Here is an 11,783-nt window from a genome sequence, read left to right as displayed (position 1 = left end):
AAAATTCCTATGGTAATAATCAAGGTTCCTGGGCAATATTAGAAAATCATTTCAACTAATAAAAATATTTTGCTACAACCCAACAGCAAAGTACTTTAAAAGCATTAGATTTCTTAAACTAAAGAATATGATGTAAAGGACTCATTGTACTATTAATTCTAGTTTTATGTATTTTATGTATTTAGTATATGTAGAAAACTTCTACAATAATTTTTAATATTAAAAAATTTTTTTAGAAAAGTATGAATCTCTAGATTTAAAATTAGTTGTCATGATCAGGGAAGGAAAAGGCTTACTAAATACATTATTGCTGCATTAACTCCTTAGAAGGAAAGCTACGACAAATCTAGACAGTGTATTAAAAACCAAAAACATCACTTTACCAACAAAGGTCCATATAATCTAAGCTATGGTTTTTCCAGAAGTGATGTATAGATGTGAGAGTTCAACCATAAAGAAGGCTGAGCACCCAAGAATTGATGCTTTTGAATTATGGTGCTAGAGAAGACTTGAGAGTCCCTTGGACTGCCTGGACCAGTCAATCCTAAAGGAATCAGTCCTGAATATTCACTGGAAGGACTGACGCTGAGGCTAAAGCTCCAATACTCTGGCTACCTGATGTGAAGAGTCAACTCACTGGAAAAGACCCTGATGCTGGGAAAGATTGAAGGCAAAAGGAGAAGAGGGGAGCAGAGGATGAAATGGTTAGATGGTATCAACGACTCAGTGGACATGAATTTGAGCAAACTCCAGGAGATAGTGAAGAACAGGGAAGCCTGTGCTGCAGTCCATGGAGTCTCAAAGAGTCAGACACAACTTAGCGACTGAAAAACAATAATACATACTTAGACATACTGTATTATATAACTCCAAAAACCCATGTTTTTATTTTTATTATTATTATTTTTTGGCCTGGATAGGCACTTTCTTTTTTTTTTTTTTATTTTTAAACTTTACATAATTGTATTAGTTTTGCCAAATATCAAAATGAATCTGCCACAGGTATACATGTGTTCCCCATCCCCAAAACCCATGTTTTTAAAAATGCCAAATCAAGAAAAAGATTTCTCCATACTAATTTAGAGAAAAATAAACTACCTGACTTCTAAAAGAGGAATAGCTTTCTAAGTTTTAAAATCAGAGAAGATAGTGACCATTTTAAATTTCTATACTAACAATATACCATTTGTACCACTAAGCATTTGTTTTAAACCAAATCATTTTTTCCTTCCTTATGAAGGGCAGCCTTCTTATTATAGAAAATTTAGAAAAATCAGAAAAAATACATAAGAAGGTACTTTAAAAATCTTCCCCATGAAAACAATTACTTTGAAAGTAGGTATGTAAGTGTATTTGATATGTATGCAATTCTGCATCTTAAATGAAGAAAACTTTGAAAGATCAGTAAGATTAACAACCCCCATTAATGGCAAGGGGACAATATGTTCTTATAAAACTGGTTGTACCACTATATCACTCATTTGGAAATGTGTATTTCATTTAGCAGACTGTGTTCCTACTATAAGCCAAGTATTGTGCTAAGTGAAGGTATGATAAAATTAAAATTTTTAAATTAAATCCATTTCTCAAAAAACTTACTGTCCAGAAGAAAAAATAATGATATTAAAGAATGGCAGTTTCTATGATAGAGATATGCAAATGAAACCTTAAATGACTCTCAAGATTATCTTATGTATTAGGTATCAGTTCAGTGTACTTTCTACCACCTTACATTAACACTGAAAATATACCCTGTCATCATTTTTAAACACGGTCAGAAAAGAAAAGAGAAAACAGAAATAATGAAGGCACTAAATGAAAGCAAGTCTACCTACTGTCCTTATATCTTTTTCTAGAATAGATGTTAAATTTATATACACTGATTTACAATGATCATAGTTATAAAATTCAATGACTTTCAAAATACTTTCAAAAAGTATATGAAAATGTTTACTGTAAATTTTTGGACCAATAGAAATAAGATTACATTGTTCAAATTTTGTAATATACAATATTGAGAAATAAGGGAGGTCAAATCAATATGGATTATGAGGAATCTTTATTAATGATAATTTAAAATTATATAAAATCCTACATACACCATGATTACAAGTCAAAATGTTCACATGTAAAAAACCTTATAAAAATTTGCAAAAATAAATATACTAGGTGGAAAAGTAATGGGTGACATTTTCCCCATTTTATTTATACTAAGTAGTATTGAAATTATGGGGGCAAAAGGAAGAAGAGAAACAGAATTAAGAGTCCTAGCAATGTAAATGAAAAAAGCTTCTTTGGCATATGGTCTAATACCAACTATAAGAGCACAAAATTGTGGAGATTTTCATTAGGTAATTTATATAAGCTTTCAAAACACCTTATTCTCCAAGTGACACCAATACATTGCAATAACATTATATAAACTCTTCTACACAAATTATCTGCATACTACTACTTTTAAGTCACAAATAATAATACTATCATCTTGCACAATATGTAAACCAATAGTTTAAACAATAAAGTTGCCAGTCCAGGTTTGATGCACGATACTGGATGCTTGGGGCTAGCGCACTGGAACGACCCAGAGGGATGGTATGGGGAGGGAGGAGGGAGGAGGGTTCAAGATGGGGAACACATGTATACCTGTGGCGGATTCATTATGATATTTGGCATAACTAATACAATTTTGTAAAGTTTAAAAATAAAATAAAATTTAAAAAAAAATAAACTGAAATAATTTAAGAAATGAAACATATATGTCTTTATTAAACACAGTTGAATCAATTTCTGCTCAATGTATATTCTGCTCAACCAGTATATGTAAACTACAAAAACTGGAAATGTAATACAACAAAATTAGCATAGTGTTTCCTAGAAAACTAACAGAACAGAAACCAGGTTTTTGATTGGTTCCTGACCAAACTGCCTGGAGGATCCAGACCCAATTCCTTATACCACTTATCCATGGCCAATCAGAATACAGCAATGATAACTAGTCAGAAACTTAAGAAACTGAGACAGTCATGCTCTCCACTAGTTTTAATGCTTTGGATCTCAACTCATTTCAACACTTAACAAGATGTATAATTTCACAAGTATTGGGGCTTCCCTGGTGGCAGGGGTTAAGAATCCACCTTGTAATGCAAGGGACACTGGTTTGATCCCTGGTCCAGGAAGACACTACATGCCACTGGGCAACTGGGCATGTGTACCAAAACTACTGAGCCCACACTGCACTCTGGAGCCCACAAGTTCTAACTACTAAGCCCATGTTGCAACTACTGAAGCCCATGTGCCCTAGAGGCTGTACTCCACAACAAAAGAAACTGCTGCAATGAGAAGCCCTCACAGCATGAGAGAGTAGCTCCCACTCACCACAACTAGGGAAAGCTCGCCTGCAACAACGAAGCCCCAGTACAGCTAGAAATATGTTTTAAAAGTATTTCACAGGTATTCAACAGGGGTATATGGACCACAACAGACATTAAGTTATACAACAAAGTTTTATATAGGTGAAAACACATGATTCTTTTAATTTATGCTCAGAAACATTATAAAGGTCACATTATAGAGATACTAGACATATTATTCTGGTTACATGTCTAACAGGAGGACATACAAATAACAAAGACAGCTTACCTATATGGCCAACTTTAATTTTAAATGGTACATCCAGTTGACTCTACAAAAAAATATATATGCAAAATCTTAGTACATACACAGTTTGCAAAACACATAACTAATTTTTTCTTCCCAAAATTACTTAAGGGATTTAAGTTAACTTAGCCTGGTAGGCTGTAGTCCATGGGATCGCTAAGAGTCAGACACAACTGAGCGACTTCACTTTCACTTTTCACTTTCATGCACTGGAGAAGGAAATGACAACCCACTCCAGTGTTCTTGCCTGGAGATTCCCAGGGACGGGGGAGCCTGGTGGGCTGCCGTCTATGGGGTCGCACAGAGTCGGACACGACTGAAGCGACTCAGCAGCAGCAGCAGCAACACCTTCTCTTTACCTTCAATACTTATTTAAGTTTCTAAATACATAACTGCAATATCTTCAAATCCATAAAATTCAGAGCCTGATCATCTTAAATAGTGAAAGATTCTACAGCAATACTGACCACCAAAGTTACTCATACCAGAATCACTACGGCTTTTACACTGTTTGAAAAAGAAAAGAAAGTGGGAAATTTCACTGTCAGTGTGTATTTGAAGGGAAACTAAACCACTAGTGCAAAAAATATCCTCAAATAAATTTCTCTTCATTCAATGGGAGAAAAGACAACCTTTTCAATAAATGGTACTAGGAAAACTGGATATCCACTTACAAAAAGAATGTAGTTGACCCTTATCTTATACCATATATGAAAATTAACTCAGAATGAACCAAAGGTCTAACGTAAGAACTAAAACTATAAAATGTTCAGAAGAAAACAAAATCATGTGATTTCTTCGATATCACATGAAAAACACAGGCAACAACAATTTTAAAAAAAGATGAATTCAATTTCATCAAAATTTAACTTTTTACATAAAAAATGTTTGTATATAACACTGTTAACAGAAGCAAAAGACAACCCACAAGATGTGAGGAAGTATTTGCAAATCATATCCTCTGACAAAGGGAAATATCCAAAATATGTAAAGAACCAAAGTGTACCACCCCCCCCAAAAAAATCATGATTTTAAAAAATCAGCAATGCGTTTCAATAGACATTTCTATTTCTCCAAAGAACATATAAAAATGGTCAACAAGCACATGTAAAGATGTTCAACCTCACTAATCATTAGAGAAGCAGTAAGGAAAACCAGTAAGATTTACCACTTCATGCTCATTAGGATAGTTATTATCAAAAAAACAGAAAGTAAATGTTGTCAAGGACATGGAAAATTGGAATTCACGTACTGCTGGTGGGAATTCAGGTATACTTCGTTTTATTGTGCTTTACTTTGTTGCACTTCCCAGGTACTGATATTTTTTTTTTTTTGGTTTTGTCTTTTTTTTTTTTTTAATCAAATTGAAGGTTTGTGGCAATCCTTCATCGAGGAAATCTATCAGTGCCACTTTCCCAACAGCATTAGTTTTTAACTGATGTACATACACTGGTTTTTTAGACTAGGTGGCACAGTGGTAAAGAATCTGCCTGCCAATGCAGGAGATGCAAGAGACGTGGGTTTGATCTTCAGGTTGGAAGATCCCCTGGAGTAGGAAATGGCAACCCATTCCAGTGTTCTTGCCTAGAAAATTCCATGGACAAAGAGCCTGATGGGCTACAGTCTGTCAGGTTGCAAAGAAACACACATGACTGAGCAACTAAGCATATACACACAGAGTGTAAACATAAGTTTTAAATACCCTAGGAAACCAAAAGCTTCTGTGTCTTGCTTTATTGTGACCATATTCACTTCACTGTAGCGGACTGGAAACGAACCTACAAAATCTCCAAGGTGCACCTACATAACTTGGCTCAACTGCTATGGGAACAGTGTGGCAGCGGTTCAATGGCTCAGCCGTGCCCGACTCTTGTGACCCCATGGACTGGAGCCCAGCAGGCTCCTCCGTTCCTGAGCTTCCCGAACAATAGTACTGGAGTGTACTGCCATTTCCTTCTCCAGAGGAGTCTTCCCAACCCAGGAATCAAACCCGGGCCTCCTGCATTGCAGGTGAATTCTTTATGGACTGAGTTAGTGTGGGGGGTCCTAAAAAGGCTAAACATACAATTACTAAATCATCCATCAATTTCACTCCTAAGTATTTACACACAGGAATGAAAGCTAGGATTTGAACAGACGTGAATACTAATATTCATAGCAGAATTATCCACAAGAGACAGAGGCAAAAACAACCCAAGTGTACATCAACAGAAAAGTGACCAAAATGCAGTATATACATACAATACTATTCAGCCTTCATAAAAAGGAGTGATTTCCTGATAACTGCTACAACATGGATGAACCTCAAAGGAATTACGCTAAGCAAACTAGATAAAAAATGACAAACATAGCATGATTCCATTTATATGAGGTACTTGGAATAGGCAAATTAAGAGAAGCAGAAGTTAGCAGGGTAAGTGGGGAAAGGGAATGGGGAGTTAGGTTATTTCTTACTAGTGACAAAGCTTTCCTTAGTGTACTAAAAATGTTTCAGAAATACATTCTGATGATGGCTGCACAACAGTGTTAATGCTACTGTATTCTATGGCAAAAAAAATATATATGATTAAAATGGTACCAGGAAAAAAAACAAACTGAAGATGACTGGAGAGGTAAGTTAAAAATCTAAAATGAAAGCATACAGGAAGAGACAAATTTTAGAAATATTTTTAGTGGGGGAAATTACAGTCAGGTTGTATTTCTATGGAGATTGAAAGTCCATTTTGCAAAATTCACAGTTTTTAAAAATTATTTTAAGAAGTTTTCTTAAACTTAAATAATTTAAGATGACAAATCAGGAAGATGTTCATGTAACCTAAATGTAACCTGTTTATGGAACCTAACATAAGAAAGTGTTTATTGTCAAAACATACCAGGGCATTTTCTTTAATTTCAAGATTCTTCAGGGCTACAGCTCCTAAAAGAAAAAAACAAAATGAATAAAAAACTAAAAGTGAAATATTCAAATAAACTTTAACAAGGTAGGTATACTTCATTCCTAAATGTCCTATCAAGGAAAACAGTTATCAAAATGTAAATAGAAACAGAATCCAACTATAATTGTTGGCTCCCCTTCATTCTTCAACTTAGTCTAAGATTCTACGTTTGAGCAAACATCATTTAAGTTCTGACCTATACAGCTGTAGCTCAAGGATAATGGATATATTTTCATCAAAATTATACAAATAATATGAATCTACCAACATAGCATGATGTAAGAAATTACTGGAAAAAATGACTGCACTTAAGTATATTTGCAATGAGCAACTGGAAACATTTTTAATTCATCCATGTGAGATTAATAAGGATTTCTTATTAATTAGAGATACTGAGTGTTGTCCTATCTTGCTCTGTTTTAATTCTGCTACAGAAAATGAATGCCTTCACTTTTAGGCAGTAATTTGAATATGAGTGACTGGATCACAATAAACTGTGGAAAATTCTGAAAGAGATGGGAATACCAGACCACCTGACCTGCCTCTTGAGAAACCTATATGCAGGTCAGGAAGCAACAGTCAGAACTGGACATGGAACAACAGACTGGTTCCAAATAGGAAAAGGGGTACATCAAGGCTGTATATTGTCACCCTGCTTATTTAACTTCTATGCAGAGTACATCATGAGAAACGCTAGGCTGGAAGAAGCACAAGCTGGAAACAAGACTGCCAGGAGAAATATCAATAACCTCAGATATGCAGATGATACCACCCTTATAGCAGAAAGTGAAGAGGAACTAAAAAGCCTCTCAATGAAAGTGAAAAAGTTGGCTTAAAGCTCAACATTCAGAAAACTAACATCATGGCATCTGGTCCCATCACTTCATGGGAAATAGATGGGGAAACAGTGTCAGACTTTATTTTTGGGGGCTCCAAAATCACTGCAAATGGTAATTGCAGCCATGAAATTAAAAGACGCTTACTCCTTGGAAGGAAAGTTATGACCAACCTAGATAGCATATTCAAAAGCAGAGACATTACTTTGCCAACAAAAGGTCTGTCTAGTCAAGGCTATGGTTTTTCCAGTAGTCATGTATGGATGTGAGAGTTGAACTGTGAAGAAAGCTGAGCGCTGAAGAACTGATGCTTTTAACTGTGGTGTTGGAGAAGACTCTTGAGAGTCCCTTGGACTGCAAGGAGATCCAACCAGTCCATCCTAAAGGAGATCAGTCCTGGATGTTCATTGGAAGGACTGATACCGAAGCCGAAACTCCAATACTTTGGCCACCTCGTGAGAAGAGTTGACTTATTGGAAAAGACCCTGATGCTGGGAGGGATTGGGGGCGGGAGGAGAAGGGGACGACAGAGGATGAGATGGCTAGATGGCATCACCGTCTCGATGGACATGAGTTTGGGTGAACTCCGGGAATTGGTGATGGACATGGAGGCCTGGCGTGCTGCCATTCATGGGATCGCAAAGAGTTGGACACAAGTGAGCGACTGAACTGAACTGAACTGTTGTCGAGATGTTCACATGATATATGGGGAAAACACCAAGAAGTAACATCAGTGAACATCTAATAGAAGTGACTTGTACAATTAGAAACAAACATTAATATATTGGGGTACTGACCAATATATATTGGGTGAATGACATAGGTATATAGAGTATCATTTACTTTTTTTTCTACTGTAACGTTCAACAATATGGCTTAAAACTTTCCATTTATGGCTAATTCTTTGAACTGGCAGCTTTGAATTTTTTTTAAATCAATATACTACACAGACATAAGATGAATTAGTACAACCGGAAAAAGTATTATACTGTAAAATGTTATTTTACATTAAAATGTTATCTTCTCTAAATAAATAGCTTTAAGTCTATAATGTTATATATCTCTATATACTGGTTAAAAATTAAACTTGATAGAAAAAATATTTCTATCAAATATATTTTAACAAATTTTAAAAGGGCTTCCAGTGCAACAAAATGAAAACTACATGATACTGAAGAAAAATTAAGAGGTAACAACATTTAATTTGTCCAAAGTTAATATCCACATATAAAACTAAATTTAGATATTAGTAGTACCATTTAAAGTACAAGTGATTTTAGATTTGGGGTTTTTCTGATTACGACAAGTTTTGCACAGCAATCTATGCAACTGTTTTAAGTTGCTGATCTCAAATGCATTTTTTAAAAAATATGTATTTGCACTCTCCTCCCTTCACTATGACTATTTTTGATATTAAATTTTGTATCTAATTATTTTTTGTATCCCTTCACAATGACTACTTTTCATACTATGTTTTGTATCTAATTATTTTGTGTATCCGCCGTCTATGGGATTGCACAGAGTTGGACACGACTGAAGTGACTTAGCAGTAGCAGTAACAGCTTATTTTGGGCTTCCCTGGTGGCTCAGTGGTAAAGGCTGCCTGTCAATGCAGGAGACACAGGTTTGGTTCCTGGGGAAGATCCCCTGGAGAAGGAAATGGCAATCCACTCCAGTATTCTTGCCTGGGAAATCCCACAGAGAGAGGAGCTTAGTGGGCTATAGTCCATGGGGTCACAAAAGAGTTGGACAAAACTGAACAATGAAACAACAACAACAGCTTATTGTGGGTGTTGATAACTTTTCTACTTTTATCTTTAAACCTCCCTACTAGTTTTGTGTGTGTGGATGACTTCCTACCTTTACTGTCTGTTTGCCTCTACCAGTGACCTTTTTGTTTAATAATAATCTTATTTTCAATTACAGTCTTCTTTTTTCACCTAAAGAAGGTTCCTTTAACAATTGTTGTAAAGCTGATTTGGCAGTGCTGAAATCTTTCAGCTTTTGCTTGATTGTAAACTTTTGATCTCTCCATTAAATCTCAGGGAGAGCCTTGCTGGGTACAGTATTCTTGAAGGTAGATTTTATCATTTAATCACCTTGAATATATTGTGCCATTCTCTTCTAGCCTGCAGAGTTTCTCCTAAAAATCAGCAGATAACCTTGTAGAGATTCCCTTGTATGTTATATGCGTTTTTTTTTCCCTTGTTGCTTTTAGTATTTTCTCATTGTCTTTAATTTTTGTCAATTTGACTAATGTATGTCTCTGTGAGTTCCTCCTTGGGTTTATCATGCATGGTACTCTGCACTTCCTTGACTTAAAAGTATTTCCTTTCTCATGTAGGGATGTTTGGGCTTTTATGTTTTGCATAGACTGCTATACACAAAAACATCACTGTGACCACAAACCAAAATCTATAATAGATATACACACAAAAGAGAAAAGGAATCCCAAACATAACCCAAAAGATACTCGTCAAATCACAGGAGAACAAAGGCGGCGGGGGGCGGGCGGGGGAGAAAGGGAGGAAACCTACAACAACAAATACAAAACTGCTAAAAAAAATGACAGTAAGAACATATGAATCAATAATTAAGTTAAATATAAGTGGACTAAACACTCCAACTGAAAGACACAGAGTGGGTGAATGGATACAGAAACAAGACCCAATACACAAGACTCACTTCAGATCTAGAGACACACACATTGAGAGAGGATGAAAAAAGGTATTTCATGTAATCAGAAATCAAAAGAAAGCCTAACTAGGAATATTTATATCACATGAAATACTTTAAAGATTGCCACAAACTAGTACAACCACTATGGAGAACAGTGTGGAGATTCCTTAAAAAACTGGAAATAGAACTGCCATACAACCCGGCAATCCCACTGCTGGGCATACACACCGAGGAAACCAGAAGTGAAAGAGACACGTGTATCCCAATGTTCATCGCAGCACTGTTTATAATAGCCAGGACATGGAAGCAACCTAGATGTCCATCAGCAGACAAATGGATAAGAAAGCTGTGGTACATATACACAATGGAATATTACTCAGCCATTAAAAAGAATGCATTTGAAGCAGTTCTAATGAGGTAGATGAAATTGGAGCCTATTATACAGTGAAGTAAGTCAGAAAGAAAAACACCAGTATAGTATATTAACGCATATATATGGAATTTAGAAAGATGGTGATGATGACCCTATGTGTGAGACAGCAAAAGAGACACAGATGTAAAGAACAGACTTTTGGACTCTGTGGGAGAAGGCGAGGGTGGGATGATTTGAGATAGCATTGAAACATATATATTATTATCATATGTGAAATAGATCGCCAGTCCAGGTTCAATGCATGAGACAGGGTGCTTAGGGCTAGTGCACTGGGATGACCCTGGGGGATGTGATGGGGAGGGAGGTGGGAGGGGGTTCAGGATGGGGAACACATGTACATCCATGGCCGATTCATGTGAATGTATGGCAAAAACCACCACAATAGTATAAAGTAATTAGCCTCCAATTAAAATAAATTTTTAAAAAAGATTGCTACAAAAAATAGAAAAGAACATTACATACTGATCAAAGGATCAAACCAAGAAGATAAAACAACTGTAAATATATGTGCACCCAAGAGAAGAGCAACTAAATATATGAGGCTAATCTTAAAAGATGAAAAAGGAGACATCAACAGTAACACAATAATAGTTGGGATTTTAACAACCCTATATATATCAATGGACAGATCATCCAGACAGAAAATCAAAATGGAAACCCTGGACTTAAAGGACAGACTATACCACATCTACTTAACTGATATATAGACAGAATTCAATCAAAAAGCGGCAGGATACACATTCTTTTTAAATGCACATAGAACATTCTCCAGAATAGATCACATGTTGGACCACAAAGCAGGCCTCAGTAAATTTAAGAAAACTGAAATCGTATCAAGCATCTCTTCCAACCACAAAGCTATAAGATGAGAAACCCACTAAAAACAACTGCAAAAAACACAAATACATGAGTTAATCAATATGTTACTAAACAATCAATGGATCACTGAAGAAATAAAAGAGGAAATTTTAAATATACCTAGAGACAAATGAAAAAACAACAATCCAAAACCTATGGGAAGCAGCAAAAGCAGTCATGAGGGAAGTTTATAGCAATATAAGCTTACCTCAGGAAACAGGAAAAATCTCAATTAAAAAAACCTAACTTTATACCTAAAGCAACTAGATAAAGAACAAACAAAACTCAAAGTTAGCAGAAGGAAAGAAATCATAAACATCAGAGCAGAAATAAGTGAAATAGAGACCAAGAAAATAGAAAAGAAAAAGTAAACTAAAAGCTGCT

The 11,783-nt window shown here is 35.6% G+C and overlaps 1 protein-coding gene across 1 annotated transcript in view; it reads right to left on the bottom strand.

The window, feature by feature from the left end:
• The window catches only part of VPS13A (vacuolar protein sorting 13 homolog A), a gene marked incomplete in the record, with an annotated part of 267,525 nt that overhangs the window by 235,531 nt on the left and 20,211 nt on the right, over nt 1–11,783 (bottom strand). The window contains 2 exon segments of the mRNA XM_045165068.1: nt 3,640–3,682; nt 6,531–6,574. Coding sequence (XP_045021003.1) covers nt 3,640–3,682; nt 6,531–6,574 — 87 coding nt within the window.

This window comes from Bubalus bubalis, chromosome 3 (assembly GCF_019923935.1).
Source record: "Bubalus bubalis isolate 160015118507 breed Murrah chromosome 3, NDDB_SH_1, whole genome shotgun sequence".
Taxonomy (NCBI): domain Eukaryota; kingdom Metazoa; phylum Chordata; class Mammalia; order Artiodactyla; family Bovidae; genus Bubalus; species Bubalus bubalis.
This window is presented reverse-complemented; position numbering and strand designations above follow the sequence as displayed.